Source organism: Poecile atricapillus, chromosome 21 (genome assembly GCF_030490865.1).
Source record: "Poecile atricapillus isolate bPoeAtr1 chromosome 21, bPoeAtr1.hap1, whole genome shotgun sequence".
Taxonomy (NCBI): Eukaryota; Metazoa; Chordata; class Aves; order Passeriformes; family Paridae; genus Poecile; species Poecile atricapillus.
In genome coordinates this window covers 5,710,442-5,737,121 of record NC_081269.1, presented here as the reverse complement: position 1 = coordinate 5,737,121, position 26,680 = coordinate 5,710,442, and the positions used below count along the sequence as shown (strand labels likewise).

Sequence of the window (26,680 nt, the reverse complement as noted above, 5' to 3'; positions counted from 1 at the left end):
CGAGCAGCCAATAGAGGCGCAGTGCTGGCGGGGAACGCACGGTGGGACGTACGGTGGCACCGGAAGGAGGCGGTGGCGGCAGCTGCGGCGGGAGGATTTGGCGGCAGCGGCGGGATTTGGCGGCAGCGGGAGGATTTGGCGGCAGCGGCGGACGCGGCACTATGAGCGTGCGGCTGAGCGAGGGGGCCATCGCGGTGAGCGGCTCGGGGTGGGCTGGGATGGACCTGGTCCCGGTCAGGGTGGGAAGTGAAAGCCGGGCCTGGGCACCGGGTCCGGCCCGGTCCCGAGGGGAGAAGCAGGCCCGGAGCGGGGCCTGGTCCCGGGGGCTGCTCCAGGTTCAGCGGTGGCGGCCACACCCGCGTCCCTGGCTCTTCCACGGCAGTTCGTCCTCAGCTCCTTGGCTAGAACCCTTCCTAGGTCGGGCCCGATGATCTCAGCCGTCCAAGCTCATTGATTCTGTGGTTCTGTCACTGTGGGTGGCGAGGCCATCCCCAGCGAGGCCGTAGCAATTTTCTGAGCGTCTCTTTCATTTCTCCAGGCCATAATGCAAGGGGAGGAAGTCGTCAAGCCCGTGCTGCAAGTCATCGTGAGTACTGTCCCTTCCCTCGTGTGGCAGCCCCTCGGTGACTGCATGTGGAGTCCTGAGTGCAGCCACACTTCCTCTGCAGAGAAGCCGAGCAAGGCTGCTCTACTTTTAGTTCTCCTAATTTTGTTATGCATTGCTTGGGCTATGCCGTTGATATTAGTGTTCAAAACAGCCGAATAGATGAGTCGCTTGTTGTTGGTTTCACTTTCTGGTTTTGAAAAGTTTCTGAGCAAATGTGAACTGACAGCCTTTTCTTTTTTTCTCCCCTGCAGAATACACGGGCTATTGCCACAGGAACTGGGCCCCCACGTTACCGAGTGCTGATGAGTGATGGGGTGAACACCCTCTCCTGTGAGTATGACAAGCTGCAGAGAGGTTTTTCTAAACATGGAGATGCTAAGGGTGTTAAAATTCCTGATCTGGTGACTGAAATAAATATTGAGGGAAAACATGGGCCAGGCTGGGCCACAGGCTCTGCAGCATGCAACTGCATTTTGTCATTTAGGTGAAATCTTTGACTTTTGGAACTTGGTGAAATATAAGCAGTCAACTTGCTGCAGGATATAATGAAAGTACAGAAACCTATGCATGTAACATTGATTTTAAAGTAATTTAGCTTCATCCTCCTCTCAGTTCTTTGATGTACAGTCATTCTAGCTATACTGCACTCTGAAGTTTGGGGAATAAATACAATATAGTGTCTGGTCAGTTTTAGTGATTTCTTAGGAGTTGCACTGTTTTCTTTGCCAAGTTGTAGATCCAGTGCAATACCTGACTAGCTGAAAAAGGTGTGGCCAGCCATGGCAGCTCCTTTTAAAGCTGGCATTGTGAATTGTTCCAATATTTTCCTTTTCCTGCAGCATTCATGCTGGCAACACAGCTGAACTCCCTGGTGGAAGAGGAACGTTTGTCAGCCCGGTGTGTTTGCCAGGTTAACAGATTCATTGTCAACAGCCTGAAAGATGGAAGGTATTTGTGTTAATCTTTAAGTACAGCCCTACAGAAAGGCAGCTGTGCTAGTGGGGGCTCTGTGCTTTGTGATTAAGCAGAGGCCAAGTGCTTTTGGTTTGGATTACCTGGAAATACTCAGGCTTTAGGGTGCGAGAGGGAAAGTCCACAGTACCAGTAACAGAAGAAATAAATTGCAGAATATAACTCTGGTGGGATCAGATGTATCTGTACACTGATTTAGTAATATAAAGTTTCCAGCTGCAATACTCCAACTCCAGCTGGAATACTCCAAATATTTGTACAAAGCTTCCTTAAAATTATTTGCTGTTGAAAAGAAACAATAAAGATACCTTCTTACTTAGGTGTTGTGGAATCTGGTCTTTTATTAAAATTTGAGGAAATAGGATAGGAGGGAATTTTGAGGGGAATGACAATGGCAAAATGAGAAGGGATCCAGGTGAAAGTATTACAGAAAAGCTACGTATATATCTCACAGGATGTGAACTGAGGTTTGTATTCTTTCCATTCTGGGAAGAAACGACTTTTGAGGCAGGGAATAAAAACCTGGTATGGTTTTGCTACTTTTAAAACACAGTGGTTTCCCAAGCTATTTTTGGTGCCTGTTCAGCCTGCCATCACCTGTCCTCGATGCAGTGTGATATTGTTTCAAGCTTACTTGTCCATTTTGAGAGAGCTTAGTTGACATTGGAGAGCTTTTGTCTCTCAGATCCTTCATCCAAAGAATCAGCCTCTTAATGCTTGGTTTTCTCACCTGCTGCAAAGGATATTCAGAGATGGGAGCTGCAGAGGGAGTGAAAGTCTTTATTTGCTGTCTGTTCTGTGTTGTAGGAGAGTGGTTATCCTGATGGATGTAAACGTCCTGCAAACTGCTGATCAGGTTGGTGGGCCTATTGGCAATCCCCAGCCGTACAATGAAGGTGAGTATCTGTAAACAAATATTTTTCTGTCAGCTCAGAGAGCCTTTCATCTTCTCTCTTTCACTTGAAAAAAAGCAGTCAGACATGTTCAGGGTTTTTTTTTTTTGTGCCTGGAATAGTGATGTCCAGATCTTGGAAATCCTTTTTGTTTGTGTCACACAAACTGGGGTTTGTTCCTATTTTAATAAACTCTACACTAGGCTGAAGTTTGAGTCTCTCCATGGTATTTGGAGTATCCATACTTTATAACCTTGACAGGTTTTTATTGTAGTGAGTGGTCTCTACCTCGAGTTCCAGTAAGTAAGCGGAAGCTATTTTATGTCTCCTCATAATGAGTAATCAAATAGATTCTAATTTCTCCTGTCTGGAAAGAAACAGGAGGAGGAAGATGGAATAATGATCTGTAAAAGTCTAAGATGGCGTGGAGGGGATGAATAAAGAATGATTAATCTCTCTCTCTCTCTTTTTTCTATGTTCATTTGATGCTCTTTAGCTCTCATGTTGTCAGGCAGTGGTTGTAAAACAAAGGCTGCACCACACCCCTAAACTGCATAGTTAAATTATGGAACTTGTGGAGGTAGGTGCCAAAAATTGGCACAGGTTCAAAAAGCAATTAGATGTGAAAGAGAAATCCATTAAAGGCTGTTAAACATAACAATACATCCTCTGCATGAATGTTAGGTGCAGGAAGCACTAAAACTTAGATTGTTCCAAGTACATAGATGAGAGACTGGTATGAAAACAAGGAGAGCACAGAATTCCCTGAGCACCCGTTCCTACCATGCCCAGCTGAAAAAGGATTGAGGCACTGAGTGGACCTTAATCTGACCTGCCATGAATCTGTTTGGATCCATCATGTTGCATAAATAACTATCTTCTTCACTTTTATGTGCTGAGCTTGCAGTTCTCATGCAAATATGGGTTTTTTTTTTTAAATTAAAACATTTTTCCCTCCGAGAACGTTCAAAAGTCTGTTCTGCTCTTCCAATTCTGATCTTTTAAAAAGGAGGGAGAATAATAAGCACTTAAAGAAAATATTTGAACAGCTCTGTCAGTGATGTATACACAGATAATGGCTGGAATTTAATAGCAAACAGCTCTTCAAGAAGATTTTTTTTTTATCCTGAGAGAAGTGAACTAATATATTTTTATTACTGAGGGACCACACATTAGTGGCAGGAGTTTTCTGTAGAATAGTTTGGACAAATAGTGGTGGTAGGTACATTGCTCTTCTGGTTAAAAATCTATTCTGTTGCAAAGTCAAAGACATCTTTCTTCATTAACTTTTTCCAAGGGAATTAAGAGGGGCGTTTGTTAAATGAGCCTAAAGAATCCTTTGTTCCTTTGATAGTTACTTAGCTAATTGCTGTTTAAAAAATGTGTTGACATCTCAGATTTTATGGTTTAATCCCACAGTTGCTGTAGAGACCAAGACTTTCAGAATAGCTACTGAGCAGACTGTTTTGTGCCTTTCTCCCATTTCCCTTCTTGTGTGATACAAGAGCTTGTGAACTATAGTGTTTTTCAGTTATATTGTTGCTTAGAAACCACTGAGAACGTGGTATCTGACAGAACTGAGCTGAAAATATACCTTTAACTATAAATTCTGGTAAAATTACCATTACTTTGATCAAAGTTGTGTTCTTCATTTGGACTTACAAAAATACTCTGCAGCGAAGGTTTCAAATCTAAACTCTTTTGGAGATGTTACAGGTCTGTGGTCATAATATGTGTGGGCTTGCACTAGATGAAAGATGCCAAATAGGATGTGATGTGTATTTCATTTTAGCACTGATCTTATTCTGACAACTTCATACCCTTTTATTTGATACTAAATAAGGTTTCTGATAAAGAAGATGGTAATAGTTTAGATTAGGTAAGCTTAACCCAGCCCTGCTGCTCTGCAGGCTGCAAGATTTGTCATGAAGGCCTTGATGAAATGGCAGAGGTTTGTATTTCAAGTTGCATATTCTCAAAATTCCTGTATATATTAAGAAATTGTATTTTTGAGGGACACTCAGCTAATGCAAAATGAGCACCTTAAATGTACTCCGTGGTTTCCATTAAAAAAAAAAAGAAAAAAGTTCTGGTATTTTAAAAATGTATCTTTTAGCCCTACTTTTGGTTTTCCTTGAAATACAGATATCAGACTGCCAGACCTAGGATTAAGGAATATTCTTTCTCAGACTGTAATAGCACAGTGGGACCCAGGGGGGTGAGAAGCTGGCTTTTGGCCACTTTACATGGGAGCAGTAGGTGGTTAATCTGCCTAACAAGGAAGCTGGAGACACAATCTTCTTATTACAAATCATAAAAACTTTTCAGGCAGCCTCTCATAATAGTATTGAAAATTAAGACTGAGCAGTTTAGTTCTTGTTGAAGACTGGATGGTTGTGTTATTACTGTCGTTAATCTCATTCAAATTACTCTGATGCTGGACTTTCTTTTCACTATGACAATGACTTTCTGCTTATGTTTAACTTCTGTCATTAATCTTCCCATGTTGAAATGTTTATGAACTTACACATTCACTTGAACTCCTCATTCTGGCCCTTCCCACTGCTGTGATTTAGGTGTGTGTTGTTTCAAAGTGTGGGGTTTTTTCCCTTCTCTCCCTTCCCTGCTGCTCATTTCTGGGGCAGGTCTCGTGTCATGGTTCTGTGGCAAAACCTCTTGGTGACAAATTATTGGAAGCTGAGGGCTCCTGTTCCACAGTTACTGCCTTTGAGTGGGCTGTGGGGCAGCTGCAGGCAAAGGTCTTGGGTTTGCCTCACCCACCACATACAGCAAAAATGTGAGCAGGTATTTCAGCTGGTTTTATCACCTCCTGCTAATAAAAACTAACAGCAAAAACCAGGCAGCCTCCTCGGTTTTCTGAGCACTTTAAGTGATCTGTAGGCCACCAGCCACCAAAAATCACAGTTTAGGAGTCCCTAGGCTCTCCAAGCGAGAAAATTGGAGAGATATTTCTGCTACTTCTGTATTTGAACACATGCACAGATGTGTGAATTTATTCTTACTCTGTTGAGAAACACTTGGCTGTGGGTAGGCAGCCATTAAAATGTGAATTTGTGTTTCATAACTCACACGTGTTCCAATGGATGTGGTGGTCTTTGGTTTGGTTTTCAGTGTTTTTTGTTTTTTTTTTAATCACAAATTCCTACAGAAAAAACCATTTTTGGAACAAAAGTAATAAGGAAACCTCTTGCTGCCTCATACCCACATTCTGTTCTTCCTGAATATTCCTCCCCTGACCAGACATATTTTTCTCTTAATGCGTCTTGTTGGGTTTTTTTCCACCTTCCCTTGCACAAAATGAATTTGGGTGTGGATGCTGACCCTGTGAGCACCTGAGGCCACTGAGCAAGGGGGAGACCTGGCTCCTCCATCTAGTGGAACCTGCAGCAAATACACATTTTGCTGTCTGACGTCACACTGTTGCCAGGGAGACTGTCACCAGTTCACCGATGTGACTGCTGCGGCAACTTAGAGGAGCAGATTGGGGTTTGTGCAAGGACCTGGATTTTGGATTAAAAATAACCAGAGGGTTAACTCTGGAGCACATCAGGCAACACCACGCTGGGGTCTCCTTGTGTTGTTGCTGCTTCTCCTTTCCTGTAGTTCGCTGCCATCCCTCTGTCCTAGGATTCTCTGATTTTGTTCCTTGTGGTGCTCTATAGGCTTGGTCTTACCTTCTTTTGCACTTTCTCTGACCCTCCTCCTCCTCACATCCCAAATCACAGGGGTTTTGCCTGCTCAGGCCTAGGTTTCCCTCCAAAGCAAGACTTTTAATGATTAGTTGTGTCCAAAAGGACAAAAATGTTGGATATTTTCTCATCTAGAGGCAAATTATGTTGTAAAGGAATTCAAATTTTTGAATGGTAAATTAGTCTTTTAATGGACTTTTATTTTAGATCCGGCTGTCTGCTCTTGCCCTTGTAATTTATCATTAATTTAAACAAAGTAAAAGCCCTGAAATCTTAAAAAAAAAATGGACACTTTGTTCTTACCATGGCATCACTTTGCTCCCTAAGCAATTTACTGCTGTGTGCCATGAGGGGCACTGGTGAATTCTGAAGTGATGACTCCATCACCCCCACATTAAACATCATCATATTTCGGAAATAAAATGCAGCAGGTGTTTTCTTTGTCTTGGGTTAACTTCAGATTTGACTTTACCCAGTGGATTTTTGGCCCTTTCTGAGTGATGAGGCAGAATTCTCTACAGTTTTTTATCTTAGCTGTTAGGTAGGAGCAGAAACTACCTGTCAGAGCAATAGCAGCTGATAAACACTGAAAAGTTGTCAAGATTACTTCAGGGCTGTCCTTTTAAATCACCATCAGCCCTGAGTTCTTTCCAAGTAGAAAGCAGTTGCTTGAGGAAAGAGATCTGACTGGAATTCCTTCATGGTAATGTTCAATAGATAGCTTGCTGTTCCTATGTCTTAAATACCTGGATTTTAGCATGTTTTAATTATATTTTTTATGTAATTTTTTATGGTTTTAATTATATTTTTTTTTGCATGCAAGTCTTATTTCCTAGAAGGGTACTTTTAATTACTGTGCTCCTACTCTATGGTCGTTTTCCATTTTAATTACCAGGACAGGGGCAACGTTCTGCAGCTCCAGCAGGAAACCCAGCACCCAGCAGACCACAGCAACAAAATGGCAATTTGTCTGGAGCAGGTAAGAGTCATCCTGAGCAGGAATTCTGATATGTGATCAGTGAGAAACTACAGGTTCAGTTTAAATAAAATCCTTTCACTAATGGTGTTGCACAAGAAATTCTCATTGAGGAGTAACCCACAGTTTGACAAGGTGAATTCTCTTAAGAGAGCTCTATACTTGGTTATAAAAGGGGGAAAAAAATGTCCCTTTTTCCCCATGGGAAAAAAGAAAGCCCAAAAACCCCAACTTTATTCAGTTTACACTGCATTCTTGGAACAGATATGTGGACACCCAAATTGGGCTGCAGTTTGGAGCTGGCCACCAACTGTGTTTGTTACCAATGCTGAGATAAGAGGCCAAACATTTTAGGTGATACACTGAAATTATTTGATAGTACATCTAGAAACGTGTCTTTTTGATCAAGATTTCAGTGAGATACTGAAAGACGCAGTCAATTTAAATGTCAGCCTGTAGACTTTTTTTTTTTTGAGCTAAAAAGTTGTCAATCCTAATTCTTGGTGCCGCTTTAACTTGTCTGTATTCTTTACCCCTGTGTTTGGGAAGGATTTTTAAATAGTAAAATTTTGACATTTGCTTAGAAACTTGCAACAGAAAACAAGCTTCTCCTTCCTTGCTTAAAGCTGATCACGAGAGTTTTTTGCATATACATTGACAAGATTGAGTTTAGAATTAGCAGTATTACTTTATGTCAGAAAACTATTTGTGGGGTATTTTTCCTTAGTTGTTTCCCCAAGTGGTGTCTTGATCTAACACTTCCCATCCCTGGGAGTGTTTGAGGCTGTATTGGATGGTAAGGTTGTTTGTGGAAGGTGTTCCTGTCCTTAGCAGGGGATTGGAATGAGTGCCTTCCAGCCCTAACCACCCTGTGATTCTGTTATTTTAGAGAATTTACTGCTAAACAGTTGTTTGCCACTTAAACTGTGTTCAAGTGGTTGACTCTGGACACATCTCCACTTCAGTGCAAGCACTCTAAAAGGTCTGAGAGTGTCTCTTCTGCAGCATTTTGCAGCCTAGAAAACACTTGTGACCAAGAGCAGATAGGATGCAACAAACTTCAAGCCCCTGTGTGGTGTCCACATGGTGCAGGGAGCTCCAGTGTTCCTGGAGCTTTGCCCTGTGTGGCTCCCCATGGTGTGGTGGGAAAGTTCTGCACCATGAGTTGGTTTTAACCTGATTTTTGTGTGCAAGGCTGAAATCCTCTCTGCTCTGTTGTGGTTTTTGGAAGGTCCTGCTGCTCCCAAGTACCACGCTCCTTCCAACCAGTTTGGAAAACCAAGTGCTCCCAGTGCCGTGAAGACACCTGGGGGATCTCAGGTCAAAGTGGTGCCAATTGCCAGCTTGAATCCATACCAGTCCAAGTGAGTTCTTGTGGTTTGCCAGGCCTTGTTCATGTCACAGGCATGAAGGAACAATAGCTTTGTTTTGTTTTTCTGTGTGTCAGTCTCTGTCAAATAATTAATTGAGTTCTTTGGACTTCATTGGTTAAGTTCAATCAAACCAACCCAACAACAACCAGAAAACCACCCAGAGAAACAAGCAAAAAACCTTCCATAGAAACACTAGTGGGCTTTGTTTTGGTTTTTCAGGGCTTTGTTTTGGTTTTTCAGGGCTTTGTTTTCTCATTGTTGTTTTGGGTTTTTTTTCGGGGTTTAGTTTTCTGCTTGCTTCTTTTTTTTTTTTTTCTTTCTGTGGGGAAGGGTGTTCTTTTCTTCTTTTTTTTTTATCTTTTTAAATTGCATCAACACTCCTTAACAATCTGAGATTTGCCTTGCCATTGTCTTGGTGCAGCTGCCCTGCTGAGCTTGATAGGTTTTTAATATTTTAGTTGAAAATCGATTGACTTGTCTGTGGTTTTTTTTTTTCCTAAAGCAACCTTCTTTTTGGTAACTTAATGACAAAACAGCTCAGTAAGCTATTCACTTCGGCTACTGAGCTGTTGAAAAGCATGAGGATGTAATTATTTAGTGAATGACATTTTTAAGTTATGCAAACTGATTTGATTACCCAAGTTAAATGCGAATCCTATAATTGAGCTCTTGAGTTCTGGCGTGGCTTTTCAGAGCAGGCAAACTGCTGTGTGAGAAATGTACCCTAGAAGAGTAAAAGATTTGAGGCCTGCTTCTGTGCAGAAGGATTATTATCATACTGGATGCTTTATGGCTGCTTTGTTGCCTTCTCCACAACTTTCTGTCTTTAATGGTCTAGGCCATTAAAACAGAAAGCAGTGGAAAGAGTTGCCGAGGTGCAGTGGGAAGATTCTGGCTTTTAAGCCAGTTCCAGTTCCAAAGGTTTGTCAAGTCAATCTCTTCTTTAAAGAGATGCAGAACAGTGATTTCTTGCATGATTTCAGGTGGACCATTTGTGCTCGTGTTACCCAGAAGGGTCAGATCCGCACGTGGAGCAACTCCCGTGGTGAAGGAAAGCTCTTTTCCGTAGAACTGGTTGATGAAAGTGTAAGTGTCATATGTTGAGACAAAGATAATGTATGCCAGATGCTGATGAACCCTTCATAAAGGCAGAATAGAGGAAATAAAGTGCATTTTTCGGAAATGATTTTTTTTATTACAACTGAAACTTGTATCCCTGCTTTCATTAAGTTGCGCATCAACGTGCCAGTTTTTATCCAGAATGAAGTCTTAAATGTGCAGCATTGCTGATTATTTTTCATCAAAGTCTATAGTGTGTGACTGGATTTTTGCAGCTTCAAAATAGACTTGTTTATGCAAACTGACAACCTAATACTGAGGGTTGTGGTGGTTTCCTGTAGATTGAGAGTGACATCTCCTCCTGGCTGAGCTACACCTTACAAAACAGGGAGTGAGAGGAGCATTACCTCCAAGTTACAAGCTTTCAATTTTCATGAGGAAATTGGAGTACAAATTATTGTAACATTGAGAAATTTCCTCTGTGGTTTGTTTGGGGAATGGTATCTGGTTAATCTAACTAAACTTACAGTTTGTCAAACCTCTTATCAAATTACAGCCTTCTGTCGTGAAAACAAACAAGATTCTGCTAGATTATATTGAGTGTAAAATGTGAGGTTAATAATGTAACATGTTGTCACCAGGCATTTGTTTTCTCTGCATAGTGTCTGTATTAATTTTTTTTTTTAAACAGTGTTTATATCTAGTGAGGGTATAATTGTTATTAATTCTTACTTATAGACATATCTGAGTGGGAGCCATCACAATATACTGTGTGCTAACTTGTGGAGCTGCGGGGTCTATTTGAATTTTATTTCATCACTGCCAGTTTTACTGGCATTTTCAGAGGTGTCTTTATGATGGATGTACTTCTTACGCCTTTTATTCTGAAGCTGTAGATGTACTAATGAGACTTGAATATGAGGTTTGATTGTCAGGTGTAGAATATGTCATTTTAGCTCTAACTGCAGATGTGAAGAGGATGTTGTTTGTTTCTCACATGCCTGGAGCTACCCTGGCAGACCCCACTGTCTCTGCAGGACTGCTGCCGCTTAACATTGCAAAGATTTATTTATTTATTTTTTTAATCTTTTTCCATGCCAAATTTCACTTCTGACCAGCTCCCCTATTTTCCTGCAGGGTGAGATTAGAGCTACTGCATTCAACGATCAAGCAGACAAGTTCTTTCCACTCATTGAATTGAACAAGGTATGGTAGCTTTGTGCTTTCTTAGACTGACAGGAGCTGGAAAAGAGGAACTTGAGCCTAGCAAGGATTTTTAAAGGTGAACACAATCTATTTTCCCTGACTGCTGATAATATCCCCTGTTTCATTGCTTTCTCCTCTAGGTATATTATTTTACCAAAGGCAATTTGAAGACTGCTAACAAGCAATATACAGCTGTTAAGAATGACTATGAGATTACATTCACTAATGAGACTTCAGTTGTGCCCTGTGATGATGCCCAGCATCTCCCATCTGTTCAGTTTGATTTTGTAGCCATCTCTGACTTGGAGAACACGCCCAAAGACTCGATTGTTGGTCAGTCAAAGTAAAAAAATGGCAAATTCTAAAGCTTTGAAGTTTGATTTTTGTGTCCTGAATTCTGGGCAGGTAGTGAGCATAAGATGCTTTGAGTGTTGTGGTCTCTTAATTGAAGTCATCCAGTGATGGTTGCCATTAAAAATACCTCAGGCAGTTTTCCTGTTAGGATGATTTTACCCTGTTTTCTAACAATATATATCAATTATTCTTCAAACGTATGCCTCAAACTACAGGCAGTAGGTGATAGTTGTTTATTGTGCTGTGATCACTGTTTGCCACAGAAAAAGGCTGAAAGGAAAAAATGCCCTTGCTCAGCACGTGTGCATTTCATACCTTCTGTGGTCTTGCTTTCTTTCACTATCTAATTATCTCTGTAGTGATTTTGGCATAATTCATTGCATCCAAGTCCAAGCTGCATGACTGTTTTGGCTTGCTTTGTGAAGTATTGGAGGTTTGTTTTTCTGTAATTCATTGGGCAGAGTACTCCGGAAAAATCAGAGGCTTGGGTGGGGGCGAGGGTTCTCAGGTTTCAGAGGCACAAGATGCCTGTGATTCAGAGACATTCAGCTGGGAATTTTAAAGGTAGATGGGTAATATTAAAAGTGATATATTTTTAGGGACTGCACAGGGGATTGCTTTAGTTCTTACCACCTGAACATGCAGACTTGTTAAAGTTGCAACTTAGGATTGCAGAGTTATGTGGAGGCACGAGCCAGTTGTTCCATTGTGTTACAGTCACTTTGAAGGATCTTGCTTGTGCTTTAATAGCAAGTGTGTGTTTCATGATCAGGACTGAAGTCCTTTGACAGAATGTGATGGGAAAAGATAGTACAATGCCTTGATCTCTCTAATGTGGTGAGGCTTGCATTCATGAATATCTTAATGACTGCGTCAACAAAATTAAAGCACTGAAGAGTTCTGTAGTGGAACATTCCTACCATAATACACTTAATTTCCATATCAGATTTCATTTCAATAGGGAGCTGGGTTACAAGGTAAAAATCTGACAGTAGGTTTGAATTCTTCTCTTGTGATCTTGTATTCCCCGATTGTGACCCTTGAGTAACTCTAAATTGTAACTGTTTCTCAGATGTAATTGGAATTTGCAAGAGCTACGAAGATGTCACTAAAATTACAGTGAAAGCTAGCAATAGGGAGGTTTCAAAGAGGAATGTGCATCTGATGGATACATCAGGGAAACTGGTGACAGCTACGCTGTGGGGAAATGAGGTATGTGCTCTCTTACCTGTTCTTAACAAAGCTTCCTTGGTGTAGGGCGAAGAAGTGCCATTGTCACCTGAGATGGGCACAGCACTGACACAGTCCTGGGTGTTCAAAGATCAGGGGCCGAGAGGAGGTGAAAGACTGTCTGGTTGCATTCAGGTGTGATGTTCTTAACCTTTCCCTGACAAACTGCTGACATGATCTGACTAATGTGTTCTGAACTACTGCAGACATTATGTCTCAAGCCAAAATACTGAAGGTAACAGGCTCCTAGTTTAGGAAAGGGTATGAGCTGCAGTTTAATTGTGGAAAAGCCTGGTGGCTATGGCTGTCTCAAATGAGATGAATTTTATTTGTAGGGTGGGATACATGTTCCCCTAATGAGCAGGTGGAGAGGCTCTGTCTCAGAGTGGGAGTTTAAAGCATCAGAGCCTTGGAAGTGAAAGTTTGAACAGTTGCAGTAAACTGCTTCTTTATCTTCTTAACAGGCTACTTTGTTTTCCACTGTTGTTATAGATACTTAGGGATTTATGTGCCAGTCTATAAAATGGGAGTGATCCTGCCAGCTTGACAGTGATGCTTTATGGCTAAATGATCAAGTGCACTGATACTGTAGGTACCTAAACACCATTAACCATCTGCTGATACAAATGAAGTAAACTGAAGTTCAGTATTGCAAAGCCTTAAGACTAAACTAGGTTATAACAGCAGAGACTTGTGGTATGCAATTCCTGGCATAACTCTTCCAGCAGAGATCAGGATCTGCATTTTGCAGAGTTAAATCTGTTTGCTTGTTTGTACAACAGAAATATCAATAAGTATTGATGGGGGGAGTGATGTATGGCTTGCAGCTGGCAGAGTTAGGGTTAGAATCTGTATATTCCTTATAGCAGTCACTGCCATGACTGCTGGGATGTGTTTTCTGTTCTTTTTGCATCTCATGGGTACAGTAAGTACTACTGCAACTCCAGCTCATTAGTTATCTTTAAGCACATGATCCTCCCCTTGCTTGCTGAGTGGTGTGGGGTCCATAAAATCTATATCTTTCAAACCCTCTCTCATGCCATGAGAATCTTTTGTTAGTGTCAGGCTATTCATGGGATGGCAGTTCAACAGCATTAGAGCAGCTTTATGAGATAAAAACCAGAAGATGGAAAGTTGAGTAAAAATGTTTGGTCAGCATAGCTGCACTTCTGTGTAAGTGGTAGTAAGATGGACACAATTGGCTCAGTGAAACTGAGTGAGTTGTTTCATCTCCTGAGGAGTCTGATATGAGCAATTAATTTTGTTTCCATCCCCATAACACATCTCCCTTCCAAAAATCCTGGTGTGAAGCTGCTGACAGAGGGGACCTATCCTTTCTAACCAGCCCATGGTGTGACTTAAGGATTCTCTGGTTCCCCAGGAAACGAGGTGTTAGGATTGCACAGAAAATTGTCACCTACCTTTGCTTAAATTCCTAATGACACCATTTAAAACCTCACCTTTTAGATACAGCGGGGCAGTTTGGTTTCTTGTCATGATCTGTGAATTATGACCACAAGTTCAGTGCCTTTCCTGTAACATGCTGCTGCTGCTGCTCTCTGGTTTTTCACACATGCAGGCTGAACAGTTTGATGGTTCCAGACAACCTGTGATTGCCATCAAAGGAGCCCGTGTCTCTGACTTTGGTGGCAGAAGCCTGTCTGTCCTGTCCTCCAGCACAGTTGTCATCAACCCTGATAGCCCAGAGGCTTTCAAGCTCCGAGGATGGTATGAGTGTATTTATGTTGCTTGGTTTCAACCTCCTGCAGAGTATTTGCTTTGTTTTGTTTCTCTGTACTTGAGCAGTGTGTGTAGCACTGAGGGAAGGTGGCAGAGGGTATGGCTTCCAGAGCTGTAGAAACTTCTCTGGCTTGCAAGCCCTAGAGCCTGGAAGAGTGTCCTTCTTAAGTTGTTCAATTCAAAAAACTTTTAATTCCATGACAGACCTTGAAAAATTGAAATCGGGATAGTGCATGCTGACCCAAAGCCTTGGAAGGCAGCATGAAATCAGGCTTGACCAGCTCTACTTTCTGAGGCTTGATCTGAGAGAACAGTGTTTTTTTCCACAGGCTTTTCCATTGTGTGGAATCTGATATGCACTCAAGTTAGTGTGGAGGGACTGTTTGACATCTCTCAGTGTCTAGTTCTTGCTAGATATTTTTCAGATAGCAAAATAACTCTTTTATTGTCAGGAAAACAAAGCGATTTCATTGTTGCTTCTCCTGTAAGTAGTTGTTAAATTGTCTGTTGTAAGTATGAATGTGGTGAGATGTGGTGTGTGTGTGTGTGAAGAGGGTTAAGTGCCAACAGCATCAGACTTGTGAATCCTGAATCTTCAGATTCCAGTTACATCACCCAAATGTGGATGAAATAAATGGCATCCTCCATTTGTCATTGAGCTGTGGCTCTCCCATACTTCAGAGGCTTGTTGGAGATAAAATTGATTGTGGGTCTGAGCTATTACTGTCACGCTTTAATTAAGCTCAATCTTTGAGCCTCGTTGGTGTGTTTGTGAAATCACAAAGCCCATCACAACGGGAATGCAGTGCAACCTTTTGCTGAAGAGCTGTGCTTTCTTATTTTAACAGAGGAAGCATAATCTTTTCAATGCTATTTGCTTTTTCTTTCGAAGCTGCTGCGAAGATAATGGTACCATGTAATTTAATTTTAATTATGGAAATATCTTGATGCCCTTAAATCTTGTTATCTGCCTGCCTCTAAGAAGTGTGCAGTGCGTGGTTTGACCACTAGCTGGCAAACAAATTGCAGTTATATAGAACAAAGCTGTCCTCCTTTTGTGGGTTTATAAAATACTGTGCTAATTAAGTCAGACTATTAACTTATTCTGAAATGCTATTTTTGTTTGCAATATACACATATTACTGTAATTGTTTCCTTTGCAATCATTGATAAAAAATCCCTCATGTATCGAGCACATGAAAATAAACGTAAGCTTTTGATAAGTCTGTATGGTCTGCTCTCCAAAAATAGAAGTGCATCTCTGTGGTTGCAGGTTTGACTCCGAGGGGCAGCTTCTGGAATGTACCTCCATCTCTGATGTGAGGGGTGGGCCAGCAGCTGGAGCAAATACCAACTGGAAAACTTTGTTTGAAGCCAAATCTGAGAACTTGGGACAAGGAGATAAGGTAAGGCATGGTCACTCAGTACAAGCTTTGTGTAGTGGGGAGAAAATAAAAAGCAAGGCTTTGTGCAGGTATTCTTCTTATTGAAGTAGTCCAAGTGTTGAGCAGTATGTGTTTACTATCTTGGAATTTATGCTATTAATTAATATTACTGTTTTTCAAATAAATCCAAGCTTGTTGCCGATGATGCAACATGATACTTTGTTTGCAAGAGAATTCTAAGCCTCGTGTCAATGAAGGGGGGATGTTTTTACCCCAGAGATGTTCAAATAAGCAGCACAGAGTGTTCCAGGAGAAACAGGTGCATTAGGAGGAAGTGGTTTTCAAGGGTGCATGCTTGGTCAATAGAAAAGCTGGTAATAAACCCCAGGTCTTTGGCTTTTCATTCCAGAAACCTCTCTAGGCTTCTGCTGCTTTTTATTTTTAATTTTTTTGTCTCAGACCTAAGTGCTAAGCTGTTTGGGATATACAAGAGCTTCTATCCATGGAAAAAAAAAAAACCTTTAAAATCATAGAGTGTTTTGAGTTGGAAGGGACCTTAAAGATCACCTCTTTCCAAACCCTTTATCATGGCTAGGGATGCCACCCCTTAGATAAGGTTGCTCAGGGTCCCATCCAACCTGGCCCTGAACATTTTCACTTCACCTGTAATTCAGCTATTTTCTGTGACAGTTTTTGCCCATGCTTCTTAAGCAACCTCTATTTTTCTGCTGAAAGACTTGACCATGGTCTTAAACCATTATGATTATTATTTTAGTGTGGTGAGTGGGTATTTTGTTCTGTAGGCTATAGTTTAATCAAATGCTTATCTGTAACACTACACAATAGGCTTTCTGTTTTTTGTATTGGTTCCTAACAGAAGCGTAGGAAAGTGCAGAATCTTAATCCTGTGAAAAAGTGCAGATTTGAACAGACACAATGGAGAATCAAATATGCTTTATCTAAAGAAGACCTAGCAATTGGAGTTTCCTGCAATGGAAACACAAAATAATCTTGCTGTAGGGGCTTTATTAACATAATGGAAGCCTAAAAATTATTGCAACAGAGGGGTTGATTTACAGTTTCCCAGTAATCCATAGCTGTTAAGCTTTCTAATCCTAAATATCCAAGCATGGGTGCCTTGCTTTTGTAGTTAGTTCAGAATGGGGAAAACATTGAGTATTTTGAGGCTAATGTTGCACACTCACTCTCCCAGGCAGATTATTTTAGCTGTGTGGGCACAATTGTACATCTGCGCAAAGAGAACTGCATGTACCAGGCATGTCCCTCTCAGGATTGCAACAAGAAAGTGATAGACCAGCAAAATGGACTTTACCGCTGCGAGAAGTGTGACCGCGAATTCCCCAACTTCAAATACCGCCTGATGCTCCTGGTGAGTACCCGGATCACATTTCAGGGCGGTTCCTGCCACGTTCCCAGCACAGTCCCAACAGAAAATCTTTTGAGGGAAGGGCGAGCTGCTGCTGTTTGTCTGTCCGTGCTGCCTGGGAGTTAGGGGTATTCAGCTGGTTTGTGTGCTATACCTGAGTGAAGGATGTTTCATTGAGCTGATTAGCAGTTTGTTTTGCTAGTGCTCCAATTAAAAGCTTTTCTCTTTGCCAAAAAGTTGCTGCTAGCTCAGTTGATTCTGGTTTCCAAGTGTACTATGCAGTGCAGAATACAGATGGCCTCCGCCTCTTCAGTAGTGAAGATAAACTGAAGTAAAATGGCATTTCTGGAGAGCAGTAATTGCACTTTTACAGCTGCTACCTATATTTAGTACAGGTTTTTTTGGTAGGTATTGTTCTGCCTCGTGCTTTAATGGAGCCTGCTTCAGAAAGTTGTCTGGGGATTATTATTGTGGTGCCCACTTACACCATAGGCATTGAACCTTCTTCTGTTTTACATTATAAATTAGAGTTGTGTCTGCTTCTTAGAAATGCTCTGCCAGGTGGGCATGCAGAGGGAAGGGAACTATCCCTGCAGCCTCCCCAAAACACAAACTGCTTCTGAATAATTTTTATCAGATAACTTCTAGGAACACATGAACTGCTTTACATAGCAGAGTCATTGTAGAATATAAAGGGGATGCTGAGGGTACACTCAAGGCCTTCAGAGCAGTGTCTCCCATTTCTTCATTCCTAATTGTCAAAGCAGCCAGGAAACCTGGGAAAGGTACTCAGGAATGTGCAATTCAGTTTGCAGAGTTGCTGCTGTCCCCCTTGGTGGTTGTTGTTCTGGGATAGCTGTTCCTGCTCACGGCTCATCAGTGGCAGCAGGACACAGCTGAGCATCCATCACTGTTGTCCTGCTGTGGTCTTGTTGGCCTTTCCCTGTGGTTCAATCTACTGCCAGTATTAACTTCTGTTAAGTTATGGACATTCTGTGGAGCTTAAAAAAGGTAGGAAGGCACTGCTTTCCACCCTCAGTGATTCAAAGGACATACAGGTCAGGCTCTGAGAGTTACTGGAAATTTGAAACTCTGTGTATCTCTGAGATATTTTTTACTTTTGTGTTGTCTTCTGTCATTCTGGAGGAAAGGGCAACAGGATGAAATAATCTTTTGGGTTTTGTTGTTGTATTCTAGGTGACCATTGCAGACTGTCTGGAATATCAGTGGGTGACTTGTTTTCAAGACACAGCAGAATTCATTCTTGGGCAAAATGCAGCTTTCCTGGGAGAACTGAAGGAAAAGGTCAGTCAATTAGCTTATTCTTACTGTTTGCCTTGAAGTTGAACTATGTTTCACTCATCTTGTATTGGGCTGCCCTTGGATTTCTTGGAGGCTTTTTTTGATCCTTCTGGTAAGGAAATACTATTTTAATGTTTTGAAAGCAGCTCTGGCAAAGATGTAAGGTTTTTGTGGAACACTGGTGCTGATCCACCAGAGAGCATGGTCTGATATTTGTGTGTGAATGTACAGCAAATGTGGAAAGGCACTGGGGCATGTTCATGTACTTGCTGTGGGAATTAACAGCATTTAAAATACATTAAAAAATGCCATATGAAAGAAAGGGATGTTCCGTTTCATTTGTCAAGGATTTAATTTGCCCTTTCTCTGGGTGATAGGCCAGCTCAGCTCAGCCCAAGGTTGTCTTCCAGATGTTGGCCTTCAGTATCTTTTACAAGTTCACAAATCATTGCTTCTCCCTAGCCCAAAGTTCTTGGCAGGGACTTGTTTACTCTCCTCGGGATTATTTTCCACAGGCCATCTGCCTGAAGAACAGAGATTTGCCTGCTTTCCCCCATAGTTTGCTCCCACAGTCAGTCTGTCTACCCCTGAGCTCTTTTGGCTGCTGAAAGCTGGAGATCAGCCTGTCCTCATCACCTGGACCTGGAGAGGCAGATGATCACTCCAGGGTTGTGCCACAGCCTTTGGGGGACTGACAGCTTTAACATGTGTTGGCTCCAGTAGAACAGCCAGCCTGTTTTATCATTTGTACCTAGAGTGGAAGAATCTGCAAAAAAAAAAAAAAAAACCCTTTAGTTTAGCAATGAATGCTGACAACATTATCCCTAATGTGTTCCAAAAATTTGTTTACAAAATCAAAAAGTTCTAGAACACTTTGTATGTATCTTTGTTAAGTAGGCAGGAAGCTTTCTGAACTAATGTGTTTGAGCCCACTTTTGAAGGCTCTTTTTTCCCCCACCAAATATCATCAAAACTTTGTGGGTCTCATGAAAACCACAATTTGTAAAACGGGTCATTAGCAGAGCAGCTGAAGTGATCTTTCTGTGACAGACTAGAACAGTTTTTAAGGTTGTAAGTCATTAGACATTAACAGGCAGTATTATCTTCCCTTTGTCACTGTGCTTTTCTGCTGCATTTGTCTTTATTCCAACCAAAATAATCTTTTCCTGATTTTTTTTTTTTTTTAAACTTGTGTACCGTATAAAAACTGTGGCTTTGTTTTGTTTTTAAATGATGATGTGCAATGCATGATAAGTTCTTGAATTGCATATGAGCCTTGCTGTGCTCCCAGGCTAAGGCTGGTTGATTCCAGGATTCCACAGATACCCCAGTTTTTGGTTAACCCATTGCTTGGCTGTGGAAAGGAAATTAAGCAGGAGGGATTGTTGAGGCTGTTGTCTTGAGACACTGTTGTGGACCTGTTTCTGTGAAGCTGGGCTATTTTTCCTGTAATATGGAATGATTTTTGGAAATTTTCTGCACTCTGTCAGAGGTGAAGGGTACAGAGGTAGTTTTGAGGCACTGGGTTTTTGTGGTGTTATGAAGGCTGGACACCTCTGTTGCTTAGGATGTCTAGCTGGGGGGATTCTAATTAGATGTGCTTGCACTTCTGCATTTCCATTTTCAGCCATTCTTAACTTGTCAATATTTCCTTTACTTCAGCCATACTTAATCTCTGCTAGAGTTTAAACAAAATTTCTTAGTTGCTTTTAATGCTGAAGAGAACTGGGTGGGGAAGGAGAGACAGCAGATCCTATGTACCAGTACAAACATGTAATGTCTTTTGAAGAGCTGCCTAATGGAAATGGCTGAGGATAGAAAATGGAACATAATATGGAGTGAGCCCTTGAGCGGGAATGCTTTGTGTTCCAGGAGAAATTGGTTTTGATTTGACACTTTTATGAGCCTTTAAAAATGGTACTCGATGCATTTGCAGTAAGCTTTTCTTAGTGGTTTTTCTCTGATAGAGCTGATGCAGTGTCTTGTGAAGTTGGTGGGAGTCTTTTCACTGCTCACAGTATGGATGGAGTTCATGTACAGCCCGTGACCACGCTAAGCAGAGATACATGTGCAAGGTTTTTCATCTGCCTCTTGCCTGTGCTTGTTAGATACCAAAGGAGGTAATGTGGGGTAGCAGAGACTGCTATGCTGAGGGCATTTTCAACTCGCTAATGGTTAGCACAGTTTGTGACAGAGCTGCAGAGAGGAGCTAAATGCTTTATTAAGCAAGTTTTCTTATCCTCTAATCCATAAGATGGCCAAAGGAAGGGGTTTTAATATTCAGGAGGGATATGCCTAAATTCTGTAATCTGTGAACCTCGCTGCTCCTCTTCACCTCCATTTGTTGTGCTTTTCTGAACCCTAGGAGAATCACTGTGTAGTGTAAAATAGTGCTGCACACAGTGAAAAACAGCAGATGTAACACTTGGAATGTGAGTGGAACTGGGGTGGATTCAATTCCAGATCAGATGCTCTGTCTGCTGCTGGAGTGACTGATCAAGTCAAGTGCATCTGGTAGATAAATGCATTAATAATTACTTGTCAGTATCATCAGGGAGATGCAGGATTTTTTTTGAATGTCAGCAAAGGTTTTTACGACTCATATTTTTACAAAAATAAACCTTTTTTTTTTTTTTCAGTCTCCACGACTTGCCTGCTCCTTTTCTAATGTTTTGACAAATTGTCTGTTATAAATGGTGATGATGATGTTTAGTGTTCGTATGGTAATTAGAAGCAGCTTATGTTATAAATATGACACAGTCTTCTCATGGTTATTAAAGCACGTTCAAAACATGGATCTGCTTTTTTTTATAGAACATTCTCTTAAATAGGCCTGTGTCAGGATGGGAAGGATACATGCAGCTTTGATGGATAAGCAGAAAACCAGAATGCCTAATAAGGCAATTAATAAGGAAATAGTTAACTCTGTCAGTGTTTGTGATCACAGAACAACATCAGAATTAGCCAGTTTGGCAGCTCCTGAAGATGGGTAGTATTTTTGTTCCTTATACCTGGTTGCAGATTCAGTGCAATTGTATGTTCCTTTGTTTTGGCAGCTAAAAAGTTGTCACCTTTTTATTTTAAAAACTTTTGAATTATGGGTTTGGCATCTAAAATGTGATCATGGAATACTAAGCTCTGCCTGTGTGGGCCAGGTAGTTCTGGTGTTTTGCCAACCTCCCCAAAAGCTGAGCTGTTCTCAAAGTTCACGGTACTAGTGGGAGCCTGGAGTGTCTGCAGCTGATCCCTCTCTTTGTCCTTCCCTCAGAATGAACAGGCTTTTGAAGAAGTGTTCCAAAATGCAAACTTTAACACCTACGAGTTCAGGATCCGAGTGAAACTGGAGACTTACAACGTAAGTGTTGCCCAAAAAGCAAATAATGTATCTTGTGGCTTTTGTAGTTCCTTCCACTTGTCTCCCTAGGAGGTGACTTCCTCCTCTTTATGTTTGTGGGGAGAGGTTTCCCTTGCTCACAGAGAACAGAAGATTCCAAAGATCACACAAATGCTGTCAATCTTGAGCACTGAAGGAGGGATCCTTGCTGCTCCCTCTCAGGCTCATCAAGAGTTTCACATGGAAACAACATAATAGCTCTGGGAGTCGTGTTGGCACTCCCAGCTAACCCAGATACCATGAGCTGTAAGTTACTGGGGCAGAAGGAGGATGGATCCAAATGCCTGGAGTGCTTCATGTTCTTTTACATACTAAAATTTCTCTTTCACAGGACGAATCTCGTATTAAGGCCACAGCAATGGACGTCAAACCCGTGAACTACAGAGAATACAGCAAGAGGTTGATTGCCAACATCAGGAGAAATGCTCAGCTGGGGTGAGGAGGCCCGTGCTGGCTGCTTGAGCCTAGAACTTCCAGGAAAAACTCAATAGATAATGTTCATTGACTTTTTCCCCACCTGGTGTGTGACAATTCGGCGTTAGTTACACCGTGCATGGCAGCCCAGCGTAGTGGGCTGAGTGATTTGATGCATTTCTCTGGAGATGTGCCCTGGGAGGTGAGAATGCACTCTGATGGCCACGACTTGGAGCTTGTTGTGGTCTGTTAAACTCTGACAGCACTGAAGAGGAATCTCTAGACAGATTGCCAAGTTCTTTAGACAAATCACTCAGAATGTCTGAAGTAACTTTGCTCTCTTCCTATATGTAAAGCTGAATTATATAACCATTTTGTCTTCTTTGCAAGGAAGTAGTGACAACCATGACACTTTGACTTGTTCAGCAGAGGGTAGGAGGAACAGTGTCATAGAGCTTTCAGATCTGGACAAAAGAGAACAGGTCTATTAGTATAAGTTAGTTCCCTTCCATAGAATTCAAAGGCTTTCACTTTCCACAGGTGCCATGCAGTTGTTAACGCTTGGAATGGCAATATGGTAGAATTATTAATCAAAGACATATCTCTTATATCTGAAGAATATCCTTCCTTCAGGGTTTAATAGGCTGAGTCAGATGGGTCTGATATTAATCAAAATTGTCTCTTCTGAGGAAGGCAGATAAGCATTGACTCTCCATCCCCCAGGGAAATCCAGGCAACTACAAAGCATTGCTTTAAGTTTTCTCTTCAATTAATACTATGGATTTCTGACTGATTTTTTTTTGGCTCGCATTTCCTGCCTATACATGTTTTGTATGTTTGTATGTTGAGTTTCCTTAGTTTTATTTGTAACAATGTTAATCAGAAAGAGGTCTTTAAATGGGGGGAGCTTTGTTTCAATAAACACTGTTTGATTCCTGTGTAGTGAATTTTGCTTTCTTTGAACACCAAAGACTTCTCATTACTGGAAAGCAATTAATTAGCTTTCATAATAAGCATTCACTTGGGGGAGATGTTACCTTATTACAAACTCTAAGGTTAGACTGAAGAATGGAGAGTTCTTTGCCTGATGTTAACAGCATGGAAATGCAGTGATATTTTCACCATTTCTGTGCCTGAGAATGCTGATGAGCTGGCACTTCTGGGATTTTTATTGACGTTTACACAGCAGTCTAAAACTAACCAGGCTTTGAGATTTGTTCAGACATAGAGCTAGTACAGAAAACAGTAATTATGCTACTGGGCTTTTCAGTCAGCAGAGCATGCTAGCTCTGTGTGCTCCTAATCACATTAATTATGTGTTCCCTGGCTGCAGCTCACAGCTTGGCATTTGCTGCACAGCTCCAAGCATCCAGGCAGTGCTGCAGTGGGTCCCTGGTAGCAGAAGTGAGATTTATTTATTTATTTTGCTCCGTAGAGCTCAGTTTCTTCGTGCATTCAGTTGGTGCCCTTTATTCCCTGTGATTTCCTGTTTGTCATCTCAAGTCTTGGTGTTTAAGTACTGTAAATGTCATTTCCATTGATGGACATGAGGCACATTATTCTGGGCCCATTAATTGCGAACGCAACCTCTTCTTTTTTGGATTCTGAGGATCATGACTGGGTTCTTCTGCTGATGTCTTGCATTTTTTTATTGAAGTATTTGTTCCCTCTGACCTTGCTTATAGAGCATTGACTAGAAAATTACAGTCTTCAGCACAGTTCTGGATTGACAAATGGTAGGTTAGTGGTGATAATCCATCTTTCCACTCTGCTAACCAGTCTGTTAGTACCGCTCCCTTCCTATCCCTCCTACCCAATTTTAGGAAACTGGGAACAAATGGTAGTGTACAATGTTCCTTAAGGCTCATTTCCAATTCCTGGGCCCATCCATATACACCAGGAAGTTTTTTATGGGTGTTGTTTTTGGCAGGTGTTTGCTGCTCTGAGTGTTGCACACCTGCCTTTGCTGGGGCAGCTCCTTCTCCCGAGGGGAATTGCTGCACATCCATATTGCTGGGTTTACTGTGCCATCAGCCAGAGCACTAGAGATGGAGGGTATCAATACTCAAGAGCGTTAAGATATCTTGCAGGATCAGCTGAATGACCTTGAGAACTGGAACAGAAAATCAACTTAAAACAGTTTGTGTGAAAAGCCATTTATTTGAGGACTAATAAAAAACACCCCTCTGCTCTAAAGTGGATGCTCATTAGTGACTGAAGAGTTGGAGGGTTTTAATCATGCTTTAATCAGCTAGTATATGATAAAAGCATCAAGCTATGTGAGGCAAGGTATTTCTAGTGTAGCTATACAAGTGCCACAGCATTATATAAGCCTCTGCTGTGAGATCTCATCTCGAATGCTATGTACAGCTCTGGCCTGCAATGTGGAGAGGCAAAAAAGAAACTCAGCTGGGGCGAGTACAGAGGAGGACTACACTGCTGAGTAGGAGAATGAGGATCTTTTTTAGGAGGGGCCTAGAAGAGCTAATATAGCAGAATGAATCCTGAGAGGGGCATATGATTTCCCACTTATATAAAAGAACGATGCCTCTATCTATCTTGCCTTCCTTCTCCCAAGCATGGGCTAGAACTGCTGATGGTAACTGGTTAATAAATTGTTTGTTAATCCCAGGAAAGTGAGGTATCCAGCTGAGGAGTGAGGGCAGGGAAGCTGTGGAGGTGTCTCCATTCTCCTCCCACCTCACTGCCAACTGCCCATAGCCATCCAAACCCTGGTAGATCCCTGCAGCCACTGGCACGAGCTGTGGAAAACTTCACAAAGGCTCTGGGCTCCTCTGACTGTGCTAATTAATTAAGTGGACTCACAATGCTAATTTGGACTATTGGCAAACCAGCCCGTGCCTTCCTTCCTCTCATCATAAATCTCCCCTGCTACCATCCAGGTTATTCTGGATGGCTTCAGCCATTACCTGGCCTGAATATGTATTTGCTCAATTGAAAGGATTCTGGAATTGTTTCGTAACTAGATCTCTGTTGGGTGAGGATTCCTGTCGCTGCTCGTGTTTTGCTTTAAATTAAATGTACACAGCAGAGATGAAATTGGGAGGCTGCTGGTTTGGGAACAGGCAGGTGCCAAGGCAATTACACAAGAACGTCAAGTTCTGCGCAGCCGAGGGAAGATGTGGAGCGTGCTCTGCCCGGCCATGTTCAGGTAGTTTGCTGTTTGTCTTAATTCCCTCTGGTGGGATTGAGCTGTGTTTTCACCAGGTGTGAATTTTAAATGAGCTGTTAGTGACCCTTTACGAGTCCCTGGAGGGGAGATTCTGTTAGAGCCAGACCGAGTTTTTGAGATGCATCAGCTGGTTTGTTGTTTGTTTGGGAATTTTTTTGGTCCCCAAAGTTAAGCTTTGGAGGAGTAACACATTCTCAGAGCCGTAGTAAGGAATAAATGGTGGTCTTGGATGGATCAGGAGTGCCTGGTTCCCAGCCTGGCAGCTGGGATGAGTGTGTGTGTGTGGGCTCTGTGTTCCAGCACGATGGGATTGTCCTTTTAGTGCAACGGGCGTGAGAGTGGAAGCTGATGAGTCTGGTGTTTTGATTCCTAATTCCCAGCCATGCTCACATTTGCTGCCCAAGATGCAGCATAACGTGTCGAGGAGGGAATGCTAACTTTCCTTCTGGGTCCTTTTTTTTTGGTCATCTTTCCTTTGGCCTCCTTGTTTTCTAGCCCTTGAACAAGTGGCCACTTTGGAGAAGAGTGGCCACCCCACGGAGCTTCTCCCTCAGCCCTCAGGCAGCTGTAGGGCTGCTGGGGAGACTCAGATGGGAAAGAAAGGCAAATTTCACATCACTTTGATATAAAAGGCTTAGGAAAAATGTGAAATGGAGTGGGCTGCCTACTTCCAAAGCCTGTGTTCAAGGGAAGGAGTGGTCTGCAGCATATTAGGCATTATAAATACTGGAGTAGTGCAGTAAATATCAGTAATCTTATTACAGGCAGTGGAAATTCTCTTTAATATATTATCTGTGAGGATGCAAGAGGCCTACAGACCTTCTCGCAGTTTTTAAAGTCTGTTTTTCATGTTTACATTTTTGCATTTCAATCATATGCATATTTAAAAAAAAAAAAAAGTAGTTTGGATTGCCAGATGGATTTTTCATGAGGCCTGTTACGCATTTTTCTGTGTATTTTATTTGGATATTTAGGTGTCTGTGTTTGGGGGGTAGGGTGTTGTTTGTTTTTATTTTTTTTCCTGTTTATATTGCATTGATTTGTTGTTAAATTCAGCCTCTGTGCCATGCCAAAAGCGTGCCTTTGGGAGTGTTCCTCGGCTGTTTGTTGTGCTTTTGTTTTTTCCCATCCTTGTAAGTTATTTAAACTGGACACTTGCAAAGGCTTTTTTTTTTTTTTTATGTTTGTTTTTTTTTAATTTGTCCCAAACATTTTGCCCTTTAAAGGGAGATCTTAAACAACAACAACCACAAAATTAAAAATCAACAAAACCAACCAAAAAATCACCCTCCTGGGCTCCTTTTGTGTTGCCTGATGAAATTTTCTGTAAGGTCCCACGTGAGGATGTTACATCTCATAGGGATGTCATTCCCAGGGATTGCCCAGGTTAGGATAAAGGCACTTGGGAAGCTGCACTGCAGAGGATGCACCAGAAATGGGCTCTTTGCTCTGAGAGTTTATCCTCAGGAAAGTTGGCAGAGCAGA

The 26,680-nt window shown here is 41.7% G+C and overlaps 1 protein-coding gene across 1 annotated transcript; it reads left to right on the top strand.

The window, feature by feature from the left end:
• The first annotated feature begins 40 nt into the window (after positions 1-40).
• Positions 41-22,938, top strand: RPA1 (replication protein A1). The gene is made up of 17 exons (XM_058854247.1): positions 41-194; positions 539-586; positions 859-937; positions 1,447-1,555; positions 2,387-2,475; positions 7,078-7,161; positions 8,390-8,522; positions 9,515-9,617; positions 10,728-10,796; positions 10,937-11,129; positions 12,223-12,362; positions 13,960-14,108; positions 15,394-15,526; positions 16,719-16,895; positions 18,090-18,197; positions 21,463-21,549; positions 21,920-22,938. The coding sequence occupies exons 1-17, from the start codon at positions 162-164 to the stop codon at positions 22,025-22,027; spliced, it is 1,842 nt and encodes a 613-aa protein (XP_058710230.1). The 5' UTR covers positions 41-161; the 3' UTR covers positions 22,028-22,938.
• The last annotated feature ends 3,742 nt before the right edge of the window (positions 22,939-26,680 follow it).